The following is a 26,172-nucleotide window of genomic DNA, read 5'->3' as shown; positions in this document are numbered from 1 at the left end:
AATGAATCATGCGCAACCATTGAAGCTCCTCACAATGTCCAGCAGATGTACCATTTTTAATATGACTTACACATCTGTTGCACACATTTGACTGACTCTTTTCGAAAGATGAAATGTGGGACAATGTTGTGGCCCATCAAGTCACAGCATGAATTTTACACACACAAAAGGATAGTTCATCACTTCCTAGGAAAATATTTTGCAATAAGTCCCGCTGACAAGTCTCGAAAAGGAGTGTCAGAATCAGACTTCATCTTGGGAATCCGGCAGACAGTACGAAGGCTCGGGGAGCGTAGCAGCAAATTCTGCCCAAGACCCACACAGCTAGAAGTCAACCAATAGAGAGCCATAGACTGCAAGAGAAGACAAAAAAAGGTATGAGCAAGTGAAAGAGGCATTTCGAGATGACAGCACAAATGTGTAATCCCTTAAGTTTAATGGAGAAGGAATTATACTATTAAACCATAGTTCTCGGAGGAAATTGAAGGAGTTACACTAAGTTTAAGGACATAAATGTGTCACTTCTCCAATGAGACCACTAACGGCACAAAGTAGAAGTAGTCATAGATCAGCTTCATAATAAGGAAACATACTCATGAAGTTCCAACAATTTACAGAAAGAGTGATTCTTCTTAGGCCCAGAGTCCAAAGTAAGCACTGGGGCCACAATGGGGTCACAAACTAATATTTTGGGGTCACCAGATCCAAGCAACATTCATACGAGAGCTCTAACCAAGTTGTGACAGACATACTCCTGCTCCAACATGCCCTTACTCTCACATGCTCACTGAGGGGTGATAACCATTTTCACATTTCAAAATTGCATCACAGTAGGAACATGCTTGTTAAGTATTAGCATACAGGATCACAGAGTGGTTTAATTGGTTGCAACAGCCCAGATAGTTTTCAGAACAGAATAACAGGCAGGATGAAGTCAGCTAGGTTTGCTTGCAATCATTGTGTTAAGACTCCTGCTGGCCAATGTTTGTAATACAAATCTGCACAGGCAAATATTCAGCCAACTTGTTCACTGTCACGTATGGAAACGGATTACTTGTCAGACATGAATATTTGCCCAAACTTACCTCAGTAGGAATTTCATAAAATCATAGAATCCCTACAGTATGGAAACAGGCCATTTGGCCCAAGTCCACACCAACCCTTTGAAGAATAACCCTCCCAGACCTATACCCCTTCCCATTACTCTATTTTTCCCCTGACTAATCCTCTGAACACTATGGGCAATTCAGCATGGCCAATCCACCCAAACTGCACATCTTTGGACTGTGGGAGGAAACCAGAGCACCTAGAGGCAACCCACGCAGACACTGGGAGAATGCGCAAACTCCACACAGACAGTTGCCCGAAGCTGGAATTGAACCTGGGTTCCTGGCACTGTGAGGCAGCAGTGCTAATTATTGAGCCACTGTGCCAACATGAACTTAATGACTTCAATATGGCACTGCAATATAGTGGCAAGAAAACATACAAGTAATACGTAGATGAGGAATTCTTCACCCATAAATATTCCAGAAATAATATTCTCAAATATTATTGTACTGTAACAATGATTACAGCCTTTGCTTCCAAAATTCAGAAGTAGAAAACCTGGACGCAAGGTCCTACATGTGCAGTATTCAGGAATATTGAGGAATATTATTACTCGACATTCGGAGTGGGTTATAGATGGTTCACACGAAGAAAAAGTGACGCAAATTGATGGACTGAATCCCTGGTCTTTGAACTATAACATTGTTCATTTCTCCTGGGCACTTAATGCCTTTTGTTTGATAGTTGATAAGGGGACAAGTCCTGAGACGTTACATTGCAAGTAGCAACTTTTCAAAATGGCAATGCTGCTGCAGATATTATTTTAAATAAAATAGCTTACTAGCAGCAGCCGCAGCAAGGCAAAACAGAAGGACTAAATCTGCAGTTATTTGGCTAATCAGAACTCGAGTATTACTGAAAAAAAAAGCCTGCCAAAGCGTTTTGCCTTGCATTTCAGAACAATTTGCAAGAAATAGCAAAAGGGAAAAACTCAGAGCAAAGTGCTGATTGGTTGACAACTGGACTGAAATTGGTACAGGCATTGCCATGGAAAATGCAGAAGTTAAGGCTGACTGGTGGTTAACTTCCAAGCTTTGTTTAAATTTTAAACCAGGCAGGTAGACACCGATTTGTCAAGGCAATACTGTGGAAATGAAACAGAGTTGAAAGAAATGTGCATCCAAGCTCTTTTCGTCTGCATAGAAAATAGTCCTGTCTCTTTATATAAGTAACTTCCAGCACACACAAGTGCATCACACTGACAATCCTATACTAGTTGTCTGTATAATTCTTATCACACTCAGAATTATTTAGCAAACACTGACCAATCGCAGAATCACATCTACTGTTGGGCACTGCGTTGGGATTGGTCAGCATCTTATTTGTTGTGAACAGCCAGAGTTATATGGTGTTTGATACAATCCATTAGTCCTCAGGACATATAGACTACATACTCACATTGGCTTTGAAATTCATATCCTGAAGAAGGGCTCATGCCCGAAATGTCGATTCTCCTGCTCTTTGGATGCTGCCTGACCTGCTGCGCTTTTCCAGCAACACATTTTCAGCTCTGATCTCCAGCATCTGCAGTCCTCACTTTCTCTTTGAAATTCATATACCTTACTACTTGCATATGTGGCCTGACAACGACATTGTGTTAATGGTGAACATCATTCATGGTCCTATTGCATAACTGCAGTGTGAAACTATTGCTCAAATTTTTTGAGATACCTAATCCGAGATAGACTGGTTACTTTGCAAACCAAAAGGTAACAGTCTTCAGTTTCTTCATGAATTTGAGTGAAAACATGTCAAGAAATGATTGGATTAGATTAGATTATATTCCCTACAGTGTGGAAACAGGCCTTTAGGGTAGCCATTACTCCAGAGGACAATTTTAATGTGCCTAATTCAGCATCAAACTTACATGGTGATTAAATGTCTCAGGCTCCATTTATGAGTCAACTGCCACCAAGTCAGCACCTTTCTTTCATTGAGTAAAACCTGCTTTTCCTTTATTTTTTTTCTGTGACTAGCCCTGATGAAGGCAAGACAAAAAAAAGCTTTGCCTTTTTCCAACAAACAGTTTAAATCAAATACCTAACTTCCTCAGTCACGGAGCCAGCAAACACTTACTGAGGGCACAGTTGCAGCAATCGGGACCATTAGCACAGAGATTCCACGGATCACGTAAGTGGCGTATTTCTGAAATTTCGACAATTCAATTCTTCGGATAGCAAAAATCTACATTTGAATAGCAACAATAACAATAATTTTATAGGTATTGGAGCAGAAATCAGATCAGATACTACAATTAAAGAAGTGAGATTTAGATTCTTTATCAAGTCATTTTGACGTTTCAATTTTTTAAACAATGCAGATTACAGACAGTAAAATACTAGCAAGAATAATCTTTGCATTGCAACAATAAAGCAAGCAGATTGTCAGGGCCATACTCCAAACTAACAGAAATAATTCTGAGGCCATCGTGTTACTATCTGAAAATTCATTCATTTTCACAAGTCAGCAGGAAAATGTGCCTGGAACCCTCTTTCCACAATATTCTGAAACTAGAGAAGTCCTCGATAATCCGGCATTGCCATTAGCAAGATCAACAGAAAATCAATCTGATCCAGGATCTAAAGATCTACTTCTGTACATTCAGATAATGAAACAAGGTCAGAACAATATTCTATTGATGGAGGCCTTTTAGCCCATAATGTTTATGCCAGAACTTTGAAAGAGTTAACAAATTAGTTTCGCTCCCCTACTCTTACTCCATAGACCCTGCAAACATTTCCTTCAAGTACATATTTAATTCCCTTTGCAAGTTACTGCTGTCCTGTTTCCTCCCTTTCAACTAGCAGCTAGTGAGTTGCATGATGTCAGGCAGTTAGATGGAGGTTTACCTCAGGTAGGACATGTAACAAAGTCTACATATTCAGTACACTTATGAAAACACAGTTGAAAAGAATTATAAATCCAGCAAAATTCAGTGAGCGGCAGACAGTCCATAATACGCATTATCTGTGTAAGGTCACACACTTAGCTTTTGTGCTTCCAATTAAACCTGTTGGGACTATAACCTGGTGTTGTGTGATTTTTAACTTTGTACACCCCAGTCCAACACCGGCATCTCCAAATCTTAATTAATCACAATCTTTAGTCATGACCAGCAGGGAATCTATCTAATTATTTCTTGTCAAGCTGGAAATAATTAGGAACTATATGCAGTCACCTTTTCTAGCAACATATTCTCGATCATAAAAGAATGAAAAGAATTCTTATGTTCACTTTAGTTCATCTGTCAATTATCTTAACTGTCATCTCAGTACTGAAACTTTGGCTAATGGACAACAGTTTCTCATTTACTCTATGAATCCTCCAGAATTATTATTTTTGACCTTGTGATTGGAAGATAAATTCTGAGGTTTAATTCAAACAAATCAATCTATACAAGTACCCAAAACAAGGTCTTTAACTTAATTTATTCAATAAGAATATCATTTAGCATCCAGGAGCACATATAGATGTGAAGACACCCTATCATTGTAGAGGCTGCACTGCTTCCAGAATAAAACATCATTCACTGTCCTTACTATTACAACAATTGGTGAAAAGGCACACTATTTGCAGAAGTTATTTCTTGTAAATACTGCATAACAGGGAAAATTCAAGCTACACCAACACTTTGATTAGGTTAGATTCCTTACAGTGTGGAAACAGGGCCTTCGGCCCAGCAAGTCCACACCGACCCTCCGAAGAGCAACCCACCAGACCCATTCCCCTACATTTACCCCTTCACTTAACACTATGGGCAATTTAGCATGGCCAATTCACCTAACCTGCACATCTTTGGACTATGGGAGGAAACCAGAGCACCCGGGGGAAACCCAAGCTGACACAGGGAGAATGTGCAAACTCCACACAGGCAGTTGCCCGAGGCGGGAATTGAACAATTGAACTTGTGTCCCTGGTGCTGTGAGGCAGCAGTGCTAACCACTGAACCACTGTGCCGCCCAAAAGATGTAAAATGTCTTGGAATCTGCAATGGTGCTCCTCTGCCAATGGAGTAGATGTCAATACCAGTAATAGATGACATAATGCGCCCCTTAAGACTATTTACCACAACATGTGGCATTTAATTCACAGCTCTTTTGGCTATAGGATGTGGACAGAGTCAAGATGATGCACAGTTCTTTCTCGTTTCTCTTGCTCTCAGTCAAAGTACAATTTAAAAGCCTCACTAAAACAGAACTACTCCTTCACACTCTTTTTCCTAGACAAAGTGCTTGACATCCATTTGGCAAATATGACCAATAAAAGATCACACATCATTTCATGGTGCAATATTCCAGAGAGTAGCACTGGTTCAAAGCATAACACTGCTGTGGGTTACAACATAATGTGCCACAATCTGCTGCACTGTAGCACATAATACTTGACCTTCACTCTTCCTTCGCAAATTGGTCATAAAAATGTTACTATTTAAAATAGGTAATCAAGTAACCGAAAACATTCTCACCACAAAGAGCAGGAGTTTTCAAGACGATTTCCTTACCTCGACTATTAAAAGGTTTACAAGTCCTAATGAGATGGGCAGTATCCAGGTGGAATCTGGCAAAGTAAGGTCCGGAAACCAGAGTACTCCTCCCATTGCTAGATCCTGGACAGCAGGGGCTGCAGCAGAGATGGAACAATTAATTATCGTGACATCCCATCAATTTTCATAATAATTGCTTGACAGCTCATCCACCCAATCACAACACCTTAGTCACTATCCTAAGCAATGCTCCAATTGTTATCTTCGTGCTCTATCAGCTTCCTAATTTCAAAGAGTCAAAGAGGCAAGGAAAATGATGATTAAAAAAAATGAACGTACTGAGGAACAAAGCAGACAGATAAACTCACTTTCATCCAGCCTGCTCTATTCACTTCACTTTCCCTCCAGTCTGTCCTCTCAGCACTCCCCGACTCTTCCCAAACAATCCCATCCCTCCGAACCCCCTCTCTGGTACCCTCTTTCGTGTCTCTACTGCCCATCCCCACCTGTGCTATGTCTCAGTCTTCCCCCTCTACGGTGCCTCTCTTGCCTTAGCTCCTGTCTGCGTTCCCCTTCTGCAGTCCTCCATCCTCCCCACGCTTCCCTTTCGCCTCTCTTCCACACTTCCCTCCGCAATGCCGCTCCCTCTTTTACCCTCCACACTACTGGCACTTCAAGCTTCTTTCACCTCCCTGCACCTCCTCCTTCCAATGCACACATCTCTCCTGAAGCAAATCCTCCTAGTGCATCATCTAATCCTTCTACAATAAAAGTGGAGTCACAGGTAGACAGCTGGGTGAGGGCAGCATTTGGCACGCTTTGCCTTCATTGGTCAGAACATTTGAGTATGAGTTGGGGTGTCATATTGCGGCTGTATAGGACATTGGTAAGGCCACTTTTTGAACAGGGCATTCAATTCTGGTTGCCCTTCTACAGGAAGGCTGTTATTAAACTTGAGAGGGAGCAGAAAGGATTTACAAAGTGTGTTGTTAGGACTGGAGGGTTGAGCTAGAGGGAAAGGCTGAATAGGCTGGGGCTTTTTTCTCCTGGAGCAGAGGCTGAGGAATGGCCTTGTTGAGGTTTATAAAATCATGGGGGCATGGATAGGGTCCATAGCTAAGGTCTTTTTCCCTAGCAAGTTTTGATAAGATTTGTAGCTCAGGTTGAGGTTTTGGATGTAGGTTGCTTGCTGAGCTACAAGATTGATTTCCAGACGTTTTGTTACCTTACTAGGTGACATTTTCAGTGAGCCTCAGGCGAAGCAATGCTGAAAATTCCTGCTTTCTATTTATATGTTTGGTCTTCTTTGGATTGGTGACGTCATTTCCTATGGTGATGTTATTTCCGGTGGTAAAGTTACTTCCTGTTCCTTTGCTCAGGGGATGGTAGGTGGGGTCTAACTCGATGTGTTTGTCCAAAACCAGAGCACATAGGTTTTAGGTGAGAGAAGAAAAATTTAAAGAAAGGACTGAGGGGACTTTTTCATGCAGAGGCTGGTGCACGAATGAAACGAGCTGGCAGAGGGAGTGGTGGAGGTGGGTACAATTACAACATTTAAAAGGCATCTGGGTGGATACATGAACGAGGGGTTAAAGGGATATGGGCCAAATGCTGGCAAATGGGACGACGTCAGATTGAGACATCTAGTTCATTCAGATCAGTTTGACTGAAAGGTCTATTTCCGTGCTGTATGATTATGACTCTATAATAAGAAGTGAAATACAATTTGCATTACTAATTTGCATTGCAGCTGCATATAGCATTAACTAAATGGGTTTCGTAAAAAACATTGAATAATTTAAGAGTCACATTCAACTTTAAATATCTACATGTTCTTTCTCCAAATGCTGTTCCTCCTAATTAATACAGCACTTTGTTTTTAGTTAATAATTTAATCACCATTTAAAAACATTACTCTGGTTCAATTCTTCCACGCCTTTCCCCCGTAATAATCAAGCTGCCACCTCTTTGCCCAATCATTTAACATTCCTTGGCAGATTTTGCCTCTTCACAGCTTACATTCCCCTTTTGATTCACCAGCAAACTTGGATATATTAAACAGACTCTCTTCATCTTAAACTGTTAACATATGTTGAGAAAACCGCAGGCCCCAATCTCTGTAGCATTTCACAGCAGCAGTGCTACTTGTTTATTTTTACTTTCTCTTTTCTATCCTTTAAACAAACTCTATTCATGCTAATATATTATCAGCAACCTTCACAAGTGGTTATCTTTCAGGCAGCACCATTCCGAAAACCCAAATATACATCCACTGATTAACTGTTTTTGTTCACTGCTAGTTATTTCCTCATAAAAATATTCTTAACATGAATAAATTCAGATTCAATAAAAAGGCTCTTTGTTTACAAATGTGTTTCTTTTTGATAATGCACTTTCAGTTCATCTTCCCGTAAATACAAAAGAGCATAATTCACACCACATGCAAGATTACAATGGGCATTATAAACCAGAACAGCTGTTTTTGGATTCCAGTTCACGGTACAGTTTAATCAAATAGTGAAAGGAGTCAAGGTCAATTGGTGGAAATTAGCAGTAAGATGGGAGCCAGGCAAATATCATGCTCATACCTGTGAAATGAGAATTAATGATCAACCTTAAGTCAGCATTTTCAGACTTTAGCTGTGTGCTATTTTCTTCCAAGACTCTGTCAGATTCTGGTTTCATCAGTTTCTCTTTAATTTTAAAGAGCTGAAGCATCCATCAGCCAATGACATTCTCCTGTACTTTTCAGAGGCAGCTAGGAACTGGCTTGAATAAATTGAATAAACCAAAATAGGTGTAATGTAAAATACCTGATGCAGTATCAGAGGCTGAGAGGCTCAAATTCCGCAAGGCAATAGAGATGAGAATCCACAGTGGCAACTGGATCCAGATCAATAGACTGGCTTTAAAAGGATGACAGTTGTCACGTACGTATAGCTCAGAGATGATCCTGTGAAGATTCTTCCTGAAGTGAAAACTGACTCCAGAGAGACAAAATAACCGAGTAAGCCATCACAAATGAATAAAGGTCTACTTAAACTGGTGTGCTTATCTCAGTGTAGCATAGGAGACTTATCATTTGTAGTTTACTATTGCGATGCCATGAAGATTAGATAAAAGTTTTGTGTGAAATAATAAAAGGTTCACATTTTACCAACATATATCAGTTACGCACATTACAGATTTTCCAACTTGGTTGTTGGGTGATCTGAAATTAAATCTATGATGACAAGCATGTAAACTAGTTGCTCTTACGATGTGTGGACTAGACTACTTATTCAGTGAATTTTAGTATTTCTGTTGATCAAACTTCACACATTCTGTAATTCAAACCTAAACTTCCAAGTTATTGGGGTCACGTTGCAATATCATTCCTTAAACTCTCCAACACATTCAACATCACTGACTACACTATCCTCTTCGAGCACATCGCCATTATCCAACTCCATGAGATTGCCCTTGTAATGCTCAATTCTTCTCCAAGAACAATTAAAGATTAAAAAATCTGAGAAATAACTGTCCTTAGGCGCTGGATTTTGATCTACATAAGTTGCTTTTCTAGCCTGTATTTTTCCATCTATATTTGTGTTAAACCATTTGTAAATGAGAGAGCTTGTGCGCAGTTTTAAAAATTGTATGGGAGCAATTTAGTAAGCCTTTTGTCACTTGTTAAAACAAAACTTTTCAATGAATTGAATTAATTTCATGTTAATGATGAAACCCCGTGTGAACAACTCCTGTCTTGAATATCAGTCTGCCAGATAACTGATCATCTTGGTGGTTACCCATTTGTAATGGTTTTAAGAAATTGTGGGGCTCAATTATTGGTACACTGTTTCTAATTGAATGGCGACAGATTTGCCTTTGAATCTTCTTTCTAAAAAGAAGTATTATGATAGTGTATCAGAATTTCAAATTAACTGTAGCCCTATTTTAAGGTTGTAAAATGTTGAAGTCAGTATTTACAACATAACAGAATGTGCGACCTTTCCTCGCTGAGCTGTTCCAGACAAGTTTCCAACATCTATACAAGACATTTTTCTCTGAAAAAGTTCAATCCAGGTTTCCCCCTCACACAAGCTCACTACTACATTTTTTAAAAAGGCAATATTGCAGGACACTTGGGCACAAAGCAACCCAGAGACCCCTTCTTTTACTATTTTCCCATTCAACACATGTTCCTCAATTGTTCCTCTTTAGCAAAAAAAAAATGTTCTTATGCCAACCCTATGTGCTGATGTTGAGATGCACGAGTTGAGTGGCCACCAGACTCAAAACAGTAACTCTAATTTTCTCCACAGATTCTGTCAGACATGTGGAATTTCTCCCAAATTCTGTGTTGAAGTGTCTTGTCCCCTTACTTTGGTTGCACACAACAAAAATAAACATCACACTAATTTCTTACTCTTTCCTTGACACTGTTTGTTCTGAAGGTACAAATGGAATCTAAAGCAGCTATCGCATTTACTCATGTATGGGTCGAGTTTTAAAGATTTTTTTTAAACTGAAAATAGGGGGTTGACTAATACATGGACACAAGTTTTAAGGGCTGAAAATTCATGGAGCAGTTTGAAATACCGTATTATTAATAAAAGTTGATTTGATCGCACAACTAGTCCCAGGTAAAGTCAAAACAAAACAATGAACTACAGCAAAGGTAATTACCAGATAAAAGCAAGAAACCAAACGAAAATTTAAAATGTCAAAGATTCATTGAAATTCTGCAAAATCACAACATCGTCATGGACTGATATAAATGGCACACTTAAACTAAAACATTAATTAAATTTTGAATGTGTAAGCATCTTTAACTTTCCCGCTAAATTCTTTTGTTTTCCTTCCATTTACTCTTGTATGTTACGAACCACAGCAACATTAACACATTTGTCAAAGAATTAAAAATATACTGGTATGCAGCTAATATATTCTCATTTTTTTCAGATATAATGGCACAATTAAAATGATTAACTTTTTAACGATATTAACTTTTGGCTGTACAGAGAACAAAGTGCGATAAGTACCAATAGACTTAGTCCCAGTCGGAATGAATGAAATCGTGCTGTAGTAAACCAAGTGCGGCAACTTGAATTATGAATGAATGAATAGCAGTGCGATATAGTAAACAAACAGCAATAAATACAGTTATTGGTATGAATGAATGAATGAATGAAATTTAATGCAATATATTAGGGTCAACTTATACATGATATATGGAAAATACAAGATTTTTCACTAAAAATAAGGGTCGACGTAAACATGAGATTGATCTGTATACGAATATATATGGTACATAACTTGTCATGCTTTTGAAAGGAAAATAAATACACATACCGAGCCACCTTTTCAGACCATCCAACTTGCTTTGCACGCACAGACACTTCATAACGCAGTCGCTTGGCTAATTCTGCAATCTCTGGCTGTAAATTTTCAACCTAGCTAATGAGAATGAAACTATGTTTAGAAACCACATGACAAAAGCAAGTGTCTTTCCAATTAGTAGGTTCACCTATTTGACTTCATGCCTTTAACACAGAGATTTGTTTCCCCATTTTGCAGATATAGCCCAAGAAGTACTTTGACTTATTTCCAAATAGTAGCTCTCACTAAGATCGCACTGAGAACTACGACAACTGGCTTTCATATACTTAGGCTGTGACGGACTGGAGCACAAGTTGCTGCTTCTGATCACTGCCACTCCTACCAGAAGTTCACGGAGGACAGCATCAGAACTATTTGGCACAACTCCACAATTTAAACTATCTACAATGACTCAATTACACAGAAGATGGAAGCCTAGAATAAAAGCAGAAAATAATTAAAATATTCAGGAGGTCCAGGGCATTAGTTAATATTTTAGGTTATGACCTTTATTTTAGTTTGACTTGTTCATCAACTCTTTTGATGTTTGACATCTCTGTCCTTTGCCACATTGAAGACTTTCCCTTTGCTTTTTTTCTCGCTATCACCAATTTAACCTACAGCAATGACTAATCTAACTTTTGACGTTTTTGATAAAACGTTTGTCCCTTCACAGATGCTGCCAAATCTGAATATTTTCAATATTTCTTATTCTATTATCTAGGTTCAAATATTGGGGGGGACAGGGGGACGCAGGGAGAACACAATAATAGTTGTGCTCTATACAGGCTTTGTTTTCATTCGCACTGTCTCAGCAAAGGAACCGTTAGATTTAACTAATTATTAGAGTTACTTTGTAACAATGTGTATTTAAGTCTGCATCTTTATCATCCTTTAGGATTTTATTAATCAAGATTATGTTGACTAAATATATATGAGTAACTCAGTGGTACTTCATTCTTCATACACATTACAATTATTTGTTCATAATAAAATTGTCATCTTCTGTATTACTATCATATGGTTTGAAGTTACAAGCAGTTCTTACATGATATTCTTTGACTTAAAAAATAAATTCATTCCAAGTAACCACAATTGTAGCAAGGAAAAAAATAGTACCGAGCAGCTGGTCTCTGATGTGGGGCTTCTATCAGTTAGGTTAAAATTGAAATGATGAGCTCAGGAATAGCAATCATATGGGCCTTAGAGAATTTATCTCCCTACCCTAAACAAACTGAGAAAGAAGATATCATAAAATAGCCTCTTATCTAGTCATAAAAATAAATCCAACAGACCATAATAAAGATGACAGCACATGGCTATCTGATATCATTTAATGTATACAGCCACTAAGAACCAATTAGAAATTGATCAAGAACACCTTGAATGAGCCTCGCCTCATCTTGAAAACACAGAATGCAGATAATTGATCGTGCTGTAGGTTGAGAGAATGGGTTAATAAGCAGCAGCTTTCAAGTACTAAGACATACACTATGTTTGAGACTGAAGTTAGAAGAACGTGCCATTTATTTGGAAACAGAAGACCCCAGAGATGTCAGAGAGATAACTGACATCAAGTGGTCAACCTTGTGACCTAAGCTGTATTGGAAAGCAAAAACTGTCATACAAACAGAAAACTGCTGCCCTGCCATGATAAGTAGTACGTTCTAATGTAGGTAAAGTTTGAGTTACCTCACCAGATTGTCATCTGTTGTCTTAATGGTTAATGTCTTAAGCAAAGAAATATTGGGATTTGAATTTAAGTTATAACCAAACATACAAGAACAAAAAGTATCTCCAGCAACATTTTCTCTCCTGGCACCACTTCTTGAATTCCCAGTTGCCTACATTTGACTAGCCACTATTTCCTCCACATTGTCTATTTGTAAGAACATTCTCAAACATGTTGTCAGCTGTCATTCCAATGTTAATGACACTAGCTCTCCTTCTCCACCATCTCTCTCGACCAATCTAAGTTAAGAGACTGCTTGCCTGGGATCAGTGCTGGATGCAGAACACCACGGACTGGGGGACTTAGTCGAGTTATTCAATTATTTCCCATTACAGGAATAGACGATTCCAAAATGGTGCTGGGTACTCAGCAGCTGAAAGTATAGCCACTAATAGCAGGATAAAGGGAAGGAGGATGAACTAAAGGGATGAATTACAGGATGAGTTTGGGGAAATAGAGTGCAAAGCTAAAGGCTACTCAGATTACAAGTAACTTGAACAGAAAGAGAATGAGAATTTTAAATTGAAGGTACTTCTGGCTACTAGGAATCACTAAACGAGTGGAATGGGGAAACAGAAATCTTGGGTAAGATAGGCTATAGGTAACAGAAATTTGGATGAGTTGAAATCTACAGGATATAGAAGGTTATCCAGGATAATAATGAAACAACGGATCTGAGAATGGTAAAAGCATGGATAAGAGTGACAGGAGAGGCTTGAGGCTAGTCTGGACATGACAGATGTTACTGAGGTACCAGGTAGTATGTGACGGAAAGCCCTGGGAACTGGAACTTAACATGAGGTCAAATCGTATGCAGAGGCTACTTTCAGTCTGGTTCAGCCAGAAGAAACGAGTGGCACTTGTTACAGAAGTTATGGGATGGTCTGAGGCAAGAGCTTCAGCTTTCTCAATGTTTAACCGGAATAAAGATGACACAGATAAGATACTTGACTCTGGGGTGAGACAACTGAACCCCAAAACGTCTCTACTTCTCATGAACATTCCGCTTCAGGTTGGCTGATTTACAGTTTGCATTTTTAAGCATTGTTTTGTTTAAATGCCTAAAGGATATATCAGTGTAACCCAAAACCATCACACACCTACACAGAATAAGGGAATCAAGCAACTCCATTATATCCATTACCAAAGATCTGGACCACACTGGTGAACGGCAAGTAACATTTGTACCTCATCAGTATGGACCATTCTCCAACAGAAGAGAATTCAACTTCCTCTGCTTGTCAGTCAGAGAAAAATAGGAGAAAGAACAGGTCATTCAGCCTCTCAGCCCCTCTTCCATTTTAGATCATGGTAATCATTTATCGCAAAGCCATTTCCCCATACCATCTCCATTTCACTTGATGTCATTGGTATCCAGTAACCTACCAATCTTGGTATTGAATTTATTCAACGACTCAACTTTCTCAGCCCTACAGAGTAGAGAATTCAAAAGATTCAATAATGTTCAAGTAAGGAAGTTCCACTTTAACCTCAGCCTTAATTAGCCTGCCCCTTAATCTGAGAACCTGTTTCCTGGTATTAGAAACCCCAATCAGGGAAAACAGCTTTTCTATATCCACCCTGGTGAACTCTAAAAATATTGTAAGCTTCACGGAGATCACCTCTTCTAAATGCCTGAGTGTGCAGCTCTGGTCATCTCAACCTCATCTCATCCCAGTAATCAGACTGGTGAACCTCCATTGCACACACTACTCCAGGTACAGTCTCACTAAGTGTCTAAACAATCGTTGCAAGACATTTTTATTTTGGTACTAAAATCTTATTCCAATAAAGGCAAATATCCTTTACCATTCTAATCGCTTGCTGCATCTTCATGTTAACTTTCAGTGACTTACAAACAAAGTATCTATGTCCCTTTGGATACCAACACTTCCCAATCTCTTAACAGTTAAGTATATAATCCACATTAAATTCATCTATCACGTACATGCATGCACATTCAGCCTGCCCAAATCCTCTTTATATCTTCGACCTAAAGCTCATTCACAAACTTGGAAATGTTACATTTGGTTCCCACTTCCAAATCATTGATATAGATAACGAGCAACTGGGGCTCCAGCACTGGCCCTTGAGGGACACCACTAGTCACAGCCTGCCAAACAGACAATTATTGTTTATTCTCTCACGGATGTCGGTGTCAATGGTTGGCCAGCATTTACTACCCAGCCCTAGTGACAATGGCCCACTTATACTTATTCTGTCCTGCCTGCCAATCTTCATTCCCACCTAGTCGCTCCACCCTCCTCTCTGACACCCTCCTCTCTGACCTATCACCTTCATCCCACTTCCATCCACCTACTGTACTCTTGGCCACCTTCTCCCCATCCCCACACCCCTCCCATTTATCTCTCCACCCCGGAGGTTCCCTGCCTTCATTCCTGATGAAAGGCTTTTGCCCGAAACGTCGATTTTCCTGCTCTTCGGATGCTGCCTGACCTGCTGTGCTTTTCCAGCACCACTCTAATCTAGACTCTGATTTCCTGCATCTACAGTCCTCACTTTTGCCATTTATACTTAGTTACTAACCTTCTGTGTTGGTACATATTGAAAGCCTTCTGAAAATACACCAGATCCAATTAGTACCCCCTATCCATTCTCTAGTAATATCCTCCAAAATCCTCCAGCAGGTTTGCCAAAAATGATCATCATCAATCCATTCTGCTTCTGCCTAATCATATCATTATTTTCGATTATTTTTGAACTGTCCCGCTATCATGTCCTTTATAATCAATTCCAGTATTTTCCCTACCACCAATGTCAGATTAATCTGTAATTCCCCATTTCTTTCTCTATTTTCTTAATCAGTGGGTTACATTTACATTCTGCCAATCTGTAGGCACCATCTCAGAATCTATGGAATTTTGAAAAATAATTGGCAATACATCAACTTTTGTTTTTATTAGCCACATCTTTCAACGGTCTGGGGCACGCGATGATCGGCTCCCAGGCGTTTGCCCTAAATTATTACTCATACTGGTGATCTATAAACTATTCCTACCATGCTATGATGCTCTTGCAGTTTCTTAACTCCACCTAAACAAATTCTACATCTTGTTCTTTAGATGCAATATTGTCTCTCACTAATATTCCTGATTAATCCATTTTATTAGTTCAACCCCATTTCCATTCCCTTTCTAACTGTCAAATAGCCTTAAACATTCAATTCCGAATGACACATCTCTACAATGGCAATTATATCATACCCATTTAGTTCTGTGTGTACCATCAGTTAGCCTTCCTTATAGTAAAAGCAACGTGCATTCAGATAGAGTGGATTTAATTCTGATTTAACTTATTCAAACACTCCATTCATCAAAGGAATTCCTTGACAACATCAAGAACATAAACATGGACAAGGATGAAGCAATGGTCTCATTTGATGTATTAGCACTGTTCACTTCAATTGACAAAACTCTAGCCAGACAGACAGTTGCCAACCTCCTGGACAGGCAGAACAGACAACACTATGGCGAATCTAACAAGGAGCCCATACTCAAATTACTAGACCTGTGCTTGACGACACATTTCACATTCACAATCAATCAATCAACAGAACACCTGTGGGCTTACCCATCACTGGGCTCATAGCAGAAGCAGTGATGCAAAGACTGGAACAAGCAGCCCTCCCACAAATCCAACCCAAACTCTGGATCAGATACGTGGATGACACTTCTGTTATCATTAAGAGAACAGAAATCAAGAACAAACACCGGATTATCCACACCATGATCACAGAGATCAGGGATCACTGACTTGCAGTTCAAAGACACAGGAATGATGTTGACAGTGCAGACATCTTATCCCAGTGTGTGCAGTAGAAATACCAATTCTATGGCAAATGGTTCATCTCCTTACTCAGTAAAATCTTCATCATCTGTGAGGTGCAAGTCAGGAGTGTGATGCAATTTGCGTTATTTGCTTTGATGAGTCCAGCTCCAGCAACGTTCAAGCTCACATCATCCAGGACAAAGTACAGTTAATCCTGTCACTGATAATGTAGTTATTGTCTTATGTTAAATTTGTAGCAACTTGTTAATGTCCTTCATGATAATACCTTTCAAACCCACGACATCAGCACCTAGAAAATGGTTTGGCTTTGGGCCCATTGTCACTTGAAGGTCCCTCCCTAATCACGTATATTTCCTCGTCAGGAGGATATTACTATTCTTTAATCATCTCTGCGCAAAGTCCTAGAACTCCTGCCCTATCAGCACTGAATGTACCTACACCATACAGGCTGCACTAGCTCAATATGGCCAACCAACTCAAGGCTGTGATCAGCAATAATTGTTAATTCTGAGTGAGGCAGACCAATTTTTTAAAAATTACAATAGGAAAAGTTGGTAACACTGGATGCTGGCTGGTAGACATGACTAAATCCACAAGGTAGATTAACATCAGGGAAATTAATGCATAATATGGGAATGGTAAGACTTCTGTAAGTAGCTTTAGTAGCTCTGTGCTTGGGGTGAAAAAAAATCAAGGAGTTTATATAGCTGAATGCCACTGGTCTACTCTAATGGAAAGTGAAGCTCAGATCAGGAGAGATTCAGATACCGCTGCTTCAATTTAACATTAAAAAGTTGTTTTTCGACAAAAGAGTGCAAGTGGGTGCTCCATCTGCAAGGAGTTCACATTGAAAATGCAGGTTTGCACTGCAGACATTACTTAAATGGTCAGAAAGTCACACACAGTACATGCCAGAACATCAGGCAACATCTAATAATATTTCTGAGGGGAAGAGCCACTTAACCCAAAATGTTAACTCTCATTTTTCTCACTGATGCTGTCAGCCTGCTGAGCTTTTCCAGCAATTTCTCTTTTCATTTCCGATTTACATGTACAGTTCTTTTGGTTTTTATCTGTTTATAGTGGCAGGATGTTACAACATCATTCATGAGGATAATGGTTACTTTAATGAAATAGTTAGCTCCTTCATGAATTAGATTGTAAGGAAAAAAAACTAGGGATTTTACTTTGTGAATGGATGAATTCTGAAGCACAAGGTTACAGTTAAGCCTAGCAGTATATATTTACTCATCCACTGGATCTCTGTACGCAATCATCCAGTGCCAAGTACAATATCAAGATCAATCAATCAGTTTTGAAGTTACCAATGATGCCTGACTGAAAAGGAATGATGTTTTCCCCACTCACCTTGGCAATAATGTACATCTGGTAAATAGCTAGTGGGAATGTCACAGTTGCTCGCAATGCCAGTGTGGTACAAATTATGCTTGCCCACCATGGTAGTCCTGTGACTTGCTGCACATTAGTCAGGAGGTCCTGTGTTAGTTGAACAGGTACCGAGTCTGCAAAGCTTTCGTACCAGCCAGGTTGAGGAGTTGAAACTGCTGATGCAGGCACACATGAAGATAATGACACTGTCCTTCTGTGAGAAACTATGGGACTTTGAAACACACCATTACCCTCAAATGATTTTGACAATGAGGAGAATTGCCTGTTACAGCCTATTCTTTGGTCTTTTCCAATGATACCATTGGCAGCTGAATAAGATAATCCTCGAGCTCTCTCCCATGCACATCGCGTCCACACACACATGCCACCATGCGTCAATGCCAATGTTTTCACCAGTTTCAAGGACTGGTACCACAACATTTTGGGGAACCTGAAAAGACAGAACCAAAGAAAGGTTACACTTTTGTTTGGAAGATGGCTCATACTTCAATCTTACACTCAGCAGCTTGGTCAAGGAACAACTATATGAAGACATGCATTTCTAAACTTATACCAATCAATGATAGATGGGATTTCATGTCATTCCCAGTGATGGGCTTGGTGGGGCAGAGGGGCATTTAATCAAGTGAGAGTCTAGTGTGATCCTGCCACCCTCCTACCTTTGCCCCGCTAAGTCTGAAGCAGGGAGGCCTGTGTATATGCTTCTAGCAATACTGCTAATTGATGTCTTTAAATCAAAAATTAGTGCACAATTCCCAATATCTCCATTAAATACTGGCCAGAATGTCAACAATTCATTTATACATTCATGTAAAAGACTTCAAAACATATCACAGAAACATAATCAGTAACAAAACATGATACCAAGTCAAAGACAACCACATTACTACAGGCAAGCTTGGTCAGATATATTTTAAGAAATATCTTAAAAGTGGAGAAGTAAAAATGGACATTTGGCAAACACGATATAGTTTTTATAGTTTAAAAATTCCCATTACAGTTTCCTATCGCGTGCTTCCAGATCAATTACCATAAAGTTTCTTTCCTCTTCTTCGGAGTGTCCAACCTTTTCATGTGAAGATCCACATTTCAATCTTTTTTGTCAGTCAGGGGGCCAGTGAACAAATTTCAAAAAGGTGAGGCACCAGAATGTGTCTATTATTAAAACAACAAAAATACATTAGATTATTAATTTACAACTTACATTTGCTTTATATTAAACACTAATTTAGTGAAACATGGCATTGGATCTTCTCTATCGAGGTGATAGGAGATTCTTAAACGCCCTGACACTTCTAAAACAACTGCCCATTGCACATCTGAATGACTATTGATTTACAAATGCCTGCACAATCCAGCATGGTGGCTTTCTTTGTACAGTGTTTTTGCAATTACTTAGTAGGATGAGGGGGTCATTAGCTAGGTCATCATCTGTATCCCATTCCTAATTACACTTAGAAGGTGATTGTGAGCTGCTTTCTTGAAATGGCACTGAAAGTGCTGCTAGGGAGTTCTGTGATTTTTGACCCAGCAACAGTGAGGGACAGAGGATAAAGTTCCAAGTCAAGATAGTGTGCAGTGTGGAGGGGAACTTGGAGGTGGTGCTCCTTGGGGTCTGCTGTCCTTGTCCTTAGAGGTGAGAGAAATTGTGGGCTTGAAATATTCTATCTATGGAGCTTTGCTGAGTTGTTGCAGATCTTATAAACTGCTACCACTATGTGTTGGTGGCGAAGGGAGTGAAAATGGAAGATGATGTGCTTATCTAAGAATCATTTAAATCTCCCTAATGTGGTTGAGTTGACTACATTAACAGGTAGGGTATTCCACGCCCTCACCACTGTCTGCGTAAAGAACCTGCCTCTGACATCTGTCTTAAATCTAACACCCTTTAATTTATAGTTATGCCCCCTCGTACAAGCTGACGTCATCATCCTAGGAAAAAAACTTTCACTGTCTACCCTATCTAATCTGATCATCTTGTACTTCTCTATCAAATCCCCTCTTAGCCGTCTTCTTTCCAATGAGAACAGACCTAAGTCTCTCAGCCTTTCCTTATAAGACCTTCCCTCCAGACCAGGAAACTCCTGGCAAATCTCCTCTGCATCTTTTCCAATGCTTCCACATCCTTCCCAAAATATGGCGACCAGAACTGTACACAATATTCCAAGTGTGGCCGCACTAGCGCTTTGTATAATTGCAGCATGATGTTGCGGCTCTGGAACTTAATCCCTCTGCCAATGAAACTTAACACACCGTATGCCTTCTTAACAGCACTATCAACCTGGGTGGCAATTTTCAAGGATTCATGTAAATGGACTCCAACCCTCTGCATGTTCACACTACCAAGAATCTTTCCATTGATCCAGTACTCTGCCTTCCTGTTATTCTTCCCAAAGTGCATCACCTCACATTTAGCTGCATTGAACTCCATTTGCCACCTCTCAGCCCAATTCTGCAGTTTATCCAAATCCCCCTGCAACCTGTAACATTCTTCCAAACTGTCCACTCCTCCATCAACTTTAGTGTCGTCTGCAAATTTACTAATCCATCCACCTATGCCTGCATCTAAATTATTTATAAAAATGACAAAACGCAGTTGTCCCAAAACAGATCCTTGTGGCACACCACAAGTAACCGGACTCCAGGCTGAATATTTTCCATCAACTACCACTTACTGCCTTCTTTCAGAAAGCCAGTTTCTAATCCAAACTGCTAAATCACCCTCAATTCCATGCCTCTGCATTTTTTCCAACAGCCTACCATGTGGAACCTTATTAAAGGCTTTACTGAAGTCCGTGTATACCACGTCAACTGCCCTACCCTCATCCAAATGCTTGGTCACCTTCTCAAAAGCCTCAATGAGGTTTGTGAGACACGACCTGCCCTTGACAAAACCGTGTTGACTATGAGAAATCAAATTGTTGCTTGCTAGATGATTAGAAATCTTACCTCTTATAATCCTTTCCAAAACCTTTCCTACAACAGAAGTAAGGCTCACTGGTCTATAATTACTTGCGTACCTGATTTGAACCAATCAGATTATGAACTGAGTGGTGCTGGTGGAACACCAACTAAGCATCAGTTAACAGGTCACTGTTGAGCAAGTGCTGCTTGATAGCATGGTCAACATCAACTTTCTTCACTTTACTGATGAATGAGAGTAGACTGAAGGGGCTGTAATTGCCTGGTTTGGATTTATCTTGTTTTTCATGGACAGGATATACCTGGGCAACTTCCGCTTTACTGAGGGGCTGCCAATGTGGTAACCATATTGGAACCACTTGGCTCTTGTTTAGATGGCTCAGGAGCATAATTCTTTAGTAGAATTCCCAGGATGTTGCTGGGGACAAAAGCCTATGTAATATCAGTACCTTCAAGAGTTTTTCAATATCATGCAGAAAGAATCAAATGAGTAGAAGCCCTAGCATGTGATGCTCAGGAGGCAGCCAATATGGATCACCTGCTTGGACCTTCTGGTTGAGGATGGAGGCAAACACATCAATCTTTTGCACTGATGTACTGAGCTCTCCAATGATTAAGACTGGGGATATTTGGGGAACCTTCTCCTCTAGTGAGCCATTTCACTGTCCTTATGATTGGATGTGGCAGGACTGCCATTCATCGTGGCACTCCTTAGGTGCATCTATTACTCACTGCTTGGCATGCAAGTCATCCTGTGTAGTAGCTATGCTGACAGCTCTTTTTAAAGTATGATTGGTAAGAAATCACATCACAAGTATAGTCCTACAGGGTTATTTGAAATCACAAGCGCTGTGAAAGCTTGTGATTTCAGATAAACCTGAGTCGAAAAGTGTAGTGCTGGAAAAGCACAACAGGTCAGGAGGCAGCATTCAAGGAGTAGGAGAGTTGGCATTTCAGGCACAAGCCCTTCATCAGGAATGTGGTAAAAGGCTTTGCCCAAAACGTCAACTCTCCCGCTCCTTGGATGCTGCCTGACCTGCTGTGCTTTTCCAGCACTACACTTTTCAACTAACTCTCCAGCATCTGCAGTCCTCACTTCCTCATTTCAAATAAACCTGTTGACCTGGCGTTGTGAGATTTCTGATCTTGTCCACCCAAGTCCAAGACGGCACCTCCACATCATAAAGTATATCTGATAACGGTCCTAGCTTGTCCTTCTGCACTCTTCATTGAACCAGGGCTCATACTTAGTTTAGTGTTAAAGGTAAGGACTTGGCGGGGGGGGGGGGGGGGGGGGGAGGTGATGCTGTTGGACAGAGGAACAGCATGGGGGTATTTTGACTGTGCAGTGCTCACTACTACTGATAATGGGCACATACAGATATATCTGCCACAAGCAGACTGCAAGAATGAAGTCAAGTGTGTTCCTCACCCTAGCTGGTTCCCTTCCAACTACTGCAGACCTAGCCCAGAGCTATATCCTTTAGGATTAGGCCAGCTTGGCTGGTAGTGGTGCCAACAAGCCACTCTTAACAATGAACACTGAAGCTCACCCTCAACAGCATGTTGTGTCGATACCACCTTCAACGTGTCCTACAAATGGTCTTCAACATAGAACAGTACAGTGCAGTAGAGGCCCTTCAGGTCCCAATGTTGCCTCGACCTGTGAAACCAATCTGAAGCCTATCTGCCCTACACGATTCCATTTTCACCATATGTCTATTCAATTACCATTTAAATGCCCTTAAAATTGGCGGGTCTGCTACTGTTGTCGGGACTGCATTCCAGCCTCTACTACTGTGAGTAAAGAAACTACGTCTGACATCTGTCCTGGATCTATCACCCCTCAATTTATAGCTATGTCCCCTTACGCTAGCCATCACCATCCGAGGAAAAAGGCTCTCACTGTCCACCCTATCTAACCTTCTGATTATCTTATATATCTCAATTAAGTCACCTCTCAACCTCCTTCTCTCCAATGAAAACAGCTTCAAGTCCTTCAGCCTTTCCTCATAAGACCTTCCCTCCCCACAAGGCAACATCCTGGTAAATCTCCTCTGAACCCTTTCCAAAGTTTCCACATCCTTCCTATAATGCGGTGATCAGAACTGTACACAATACTCCTAGTGCAGCCGCACCAGAGTTTCGTACAACTGCAGCATGACCTCATGGCTCCAAAACTCAATCCCTCTATCACTAAAAGCTAACACACTCCATCAACTTGGGTAGCAATTTCCAGGGATCTATGTACATGGAGGAGAACAGATTCCTACCTCAGGGGGTTGGTTACCAGCAGGACCTTTCCTTGCCCATGTGTGGCCTGGTACCATGAGACTTCATAGGGTCCAAAGTGAAAATTGAGGATTCCCAGGACCTGCATTTTAGCACAAGTTAGTGTTTAGTAACATCTTCACACAGCAAGTGTCACTAATTTTACACAATAAAAGTTTTCAACAGAGTACTGTACACTATTCTACCGTGTTGAGGTCAAAGATCTGAGTGCAACCAAAAGGACAAGCCTTCAACAATCACCCATTTTTTTTCTTTAAACTAGCATCAATAAAGCTTTACACAATCTCTGATCTTGCTGTCATATTTTGTGTAAGAGCAATCACTGTTAATGGGAAAAATTATTACATCATTTCACACATATAGTCTGAAAGTAGTACAAATGCAGTCACATACTATTTCTGCCTCTGCAAGTAGGCTTCAACAGAAAAATTACACTTTGCACTGAGTGATAAATATTTTCTAGTTTTCAGTTAAATCACACATACTAATACCAAACCTGGACTACATAAAATAAAAAAGTAAAGAATTACAAATAGAGACCTGAAATATGAAATACACACAAAAAATGCTGGAAGAACATATCAGCCCAGGGAGCATAGAGTCATAGAGATGTGCAGCATGGTAACACCCTTCGGTCCAATTCGTCCACGCCGGATTACTAAACTAATTAGCACCATTAGCCAGTACTTAGCCCATATCCCTCTAAACTCTTCCTATTCATATACCCATCCAATACCTTTTATATGTTTTAATAGTACCAGCCTCCACCACTTCCTCTGGCAGCTCATTCCACACGCGCACCACTCTTCATGTGGAAAAGTTGCCCCTTAGGTCTCTTTTTTTTATAGCTTGCTCCTCTCACCCTAAATCTATGCGTTCTAGTTCTGGACTCCACCACCCCAGGGGAAAGATCTTGTCTATTTACCCTATCCATGACCCTCATGATTTTATAAACTTCTATAAGGTCACCCCTCAGCCTCCGACGCTCCAGGAAAGATAGTCCCAGCCTATTCAGCCTCTCCTGGCAACATCCTTGTAAACCTTTTCTGAACCCTTTCAAGTTTCACAACATCCTTCCAATAGGAAGGCGAACAGAATGGCAACAATAATTCAAAAGTGGCCTAACCAATGTCCTGTACAGCCACATGTTTCCAACTCCTACGCTCAATGCTCTGACCAATACAGGAAAGCATACCAAGCGCCTTCTTCACTATCCTATCTACCTGTGACTCTGCTTTCGTGGAATGCAGGCAAAAAAACAAGAGTCGATGTTTCATCTTTACCAATTCTGACATAAGGTCACTATTACCCATAACAGATACTTTCCCATTTTCACTGGAGCTAAAGTAACTGCTTTTGAGCAGCAAAATTGTGTCCAGCCTCATTTTGCTTCAGAATGTGTTAAGGATGACAAGGCAAAATAGATGGACCTTGTGTTTCTGTCAATCTAAGCACTGGTTGCAGCTTTCAAGTCAAACTTAGAATAAAATGGATAATGTCATCCAACATATAGTTATTAAGTATCAGCCCAAACTACAGAAGCATAAACTTTAAAATTTAATTGTTTAGGAGTGAAATCAGAAAAAATGGTTTCAGATAAAAAGGTTCAAAAAAGATTTACAAGGATGTTGCTAGAGTTGGAGGGTTATAGGGAGAAGCCAAAATGCTTCTCTGGAGCATCAGAGGCTGAGAGGAGACCTTATAGAGATTTATAAAATCATGAGGGGTCTTTCCCTAAGGTGATGAAATCTCGAATTAGAGGGCATAGATTTAGGCTGAGAGAGGAAAGATTTAAAAGGGACCTAAGGTGCAACTTTTTCACACAAAGGGTGGTACATGTATGGAATGAGCCACCAAAGTAGTCATGGAGGCCAGTACAATTACAATATTTAAAACACATCTGGAAGGGTATATGAATAGTTACGGTTTAGAGGGAAATAGGCCAAGTGCTGGCAAATGGGACTGGATTAATTCAGGATATCTGGTCAGCATGGATGAGTTGGACCTCAGGGTCTGTTTCCATGGCGTACATCTCTATGACTCTACTGAAACTCACTTCTGTAAAAGAATGTAAAGACAGTAGATTAATAGAAATGATCACTGCTGAGTTCAATATAAACTGAGATCCACAGCATCCATGATTTAAACTGTTGCATATTAGAGGAGGTTAAAGGCCTGCCCCTTTTCCCACAATCACTGATTTGCAGCTTAGAAGGAGCATACTAGAATCACTACAGTGTGAAAACAGGCCCTTCGGCCCAACAAATCTACGAGGTAAAAACAATAACTGCAGATGCTGGAAACCAGATTCTGGATCAGTGGTGCTGGAAGAGCACAGCAATTCAGGCATTTTCCAATGAGCAGCGAAATCGACGTTTCGGCCAAAGCCCTTCATCAGGAATAAAGGCAGAGAGCCTGAAGCGTGGAGAGATAAGCTAGAGGAGGGTGGGGGTGGGGAGAAAGTAGCATAGAGTACAATGGGTGAGTGGGGGAGGGGATGAAGGGATAAAATCATGAGGGGTCTTTCCCTGAGGTGAGGAAATCTAGAATTAGAGGGCATAGATTTAGGCTGAGAGAGGAAAGATTTAAAAGGGAGAGAGGCGGAGGGAGAGAGGCGCGCGACAGAGAGAGGCGCGCGACAGAGAGAGGCGCGCGACAGAGAGAGGGTCAGGGAGGAGAGGGTGGAGTGGATAGGTGGAAAAGGAGATAGGCAGGTAGGACAAGTCCGACAAGTCAAGGGGACAGTGCGGAGCTGGAAGTTTGAAACTAGGATGAGGTGGGGGAAGGGGAAATGAGGAAGCTGTTGAAGAACACATTGATGCCCTGGGGTTGAAGTGTTCTGAGGCGGAAGATGAGGCGTTCTTCCTCCAGGCGCCTGGTGGTGAGGGAGCGGCGGTGAAGGAGGCCCAAGACCTCCATGTCCTTGGCAGAGTGGGAGGGGGAATGTTGGGCCACGGGGCGGTTTGGTTGATTGGTGCGGGTGTCTCGGAGATGTTCCCTAAAGCGCTCTGCTAGGAGGCGCCCCGTCTCCCCAATGTAGAGGAGACCGCAT

At 40.6% G+C, this 26,172-nt stretch overlaps 2 protein-coding genes across 10 annotated transcripts in view; one reads left to right on the top strand and one right to left on the bottom strand.

The window, feature by feature from the left end:
• zgc:103559 (Allantoinase, mitochondrial) overlaps positions 1 to 4,811 on the top strand; it is a 43,457-nt gene extending 38,646 nt beyond the window's left edge. The window contains exon 12 of the transcript XR_006313352.1: positions 3,087 to 4,811. The gene's annotated coding sequence lies outside the window, so the exon portion shown is untranslated. The remainder of the gene's footprint in view (positions 1 to 3,086) is intronic.
• Positions 38 to 26,172, bottom strand: part of LOC122555745 (cytochrome c oxidase assembly protein COX18, mitochondrial) — a 38,178-nt gene continuing 12,043 nt past the window's right edge. For 5 of the 9 annotated variants that reach the window (XM_043701819.1, XM_043701818.1, XM_043701823.1 and 2 more), the window contains exons 2-9: positions 23,102 to 23,202; positions 18,937 to 19,061; positions 17,865 to 18,336; positions 10,928 to 11,028; positions 8,407 to 8,573; positions 5,612 to 5,730; positions 3,187 to 3,294; positions 38 to 353 (exon numbers count right to left, since the gene is read on the bottom strand). In XM_043701819.1, the coding sequence (XP_043557754.1) occupies positions 180 to 353; positions 3,187 to 3,294; positions 5,612 to 5,730; positions 8,407 to 8,573; positions 10,928 to 11,028; positions 17,865 to 18,336; positions 18,937 to 18,980 (1,185 nt within the window). In that variant the 5' untranslated portion in view covers positions 18,981 to 19,061; positions 23,102 to 23,202 and the 3' untranslated portion in view covers positions 38 to 179. Of the gene's footprint in view, positions 354 to 3,186; positions 3,295 to 5,611; positions 5,731 to 8,406; positions 8,578 to 10,927; positions 11,033 to 17,864; positions 18,337 to 18,936; positions 19,062 to 23,101; positions 23,203 to 23,660; positions 23,752 to 25,176; positions 25,368 to 26,172 lie in introns of those variants that run through there. The other 4 variants (XM_043701824.1, XM_043701820.1, XM_043701825.1 and 1 more) reach the window with 4 other exon arrangements.

Source organism: Chiloscyllium plagiosum, chromosome 13 (assembly GCF_004010195.1).
Source record: "Chiloscyllium plagiosum isolate BGI_BamShark_2017 chromosome 13, ASM401019v2, whole genome shotgun sequence".
Classification (NCBI taxonomy): Eukaryota; Metazoa; Chordata; class Chondrichthyes; order Orectolobiformes; family Hemiscylliidae; genus Chiloscyllium; species Chiloscyllium plagiosum.
Note: the sequence above shows the minus strand (reverse complement) of the source record. Positions and strands in the feature narration are given on the sequence as shown.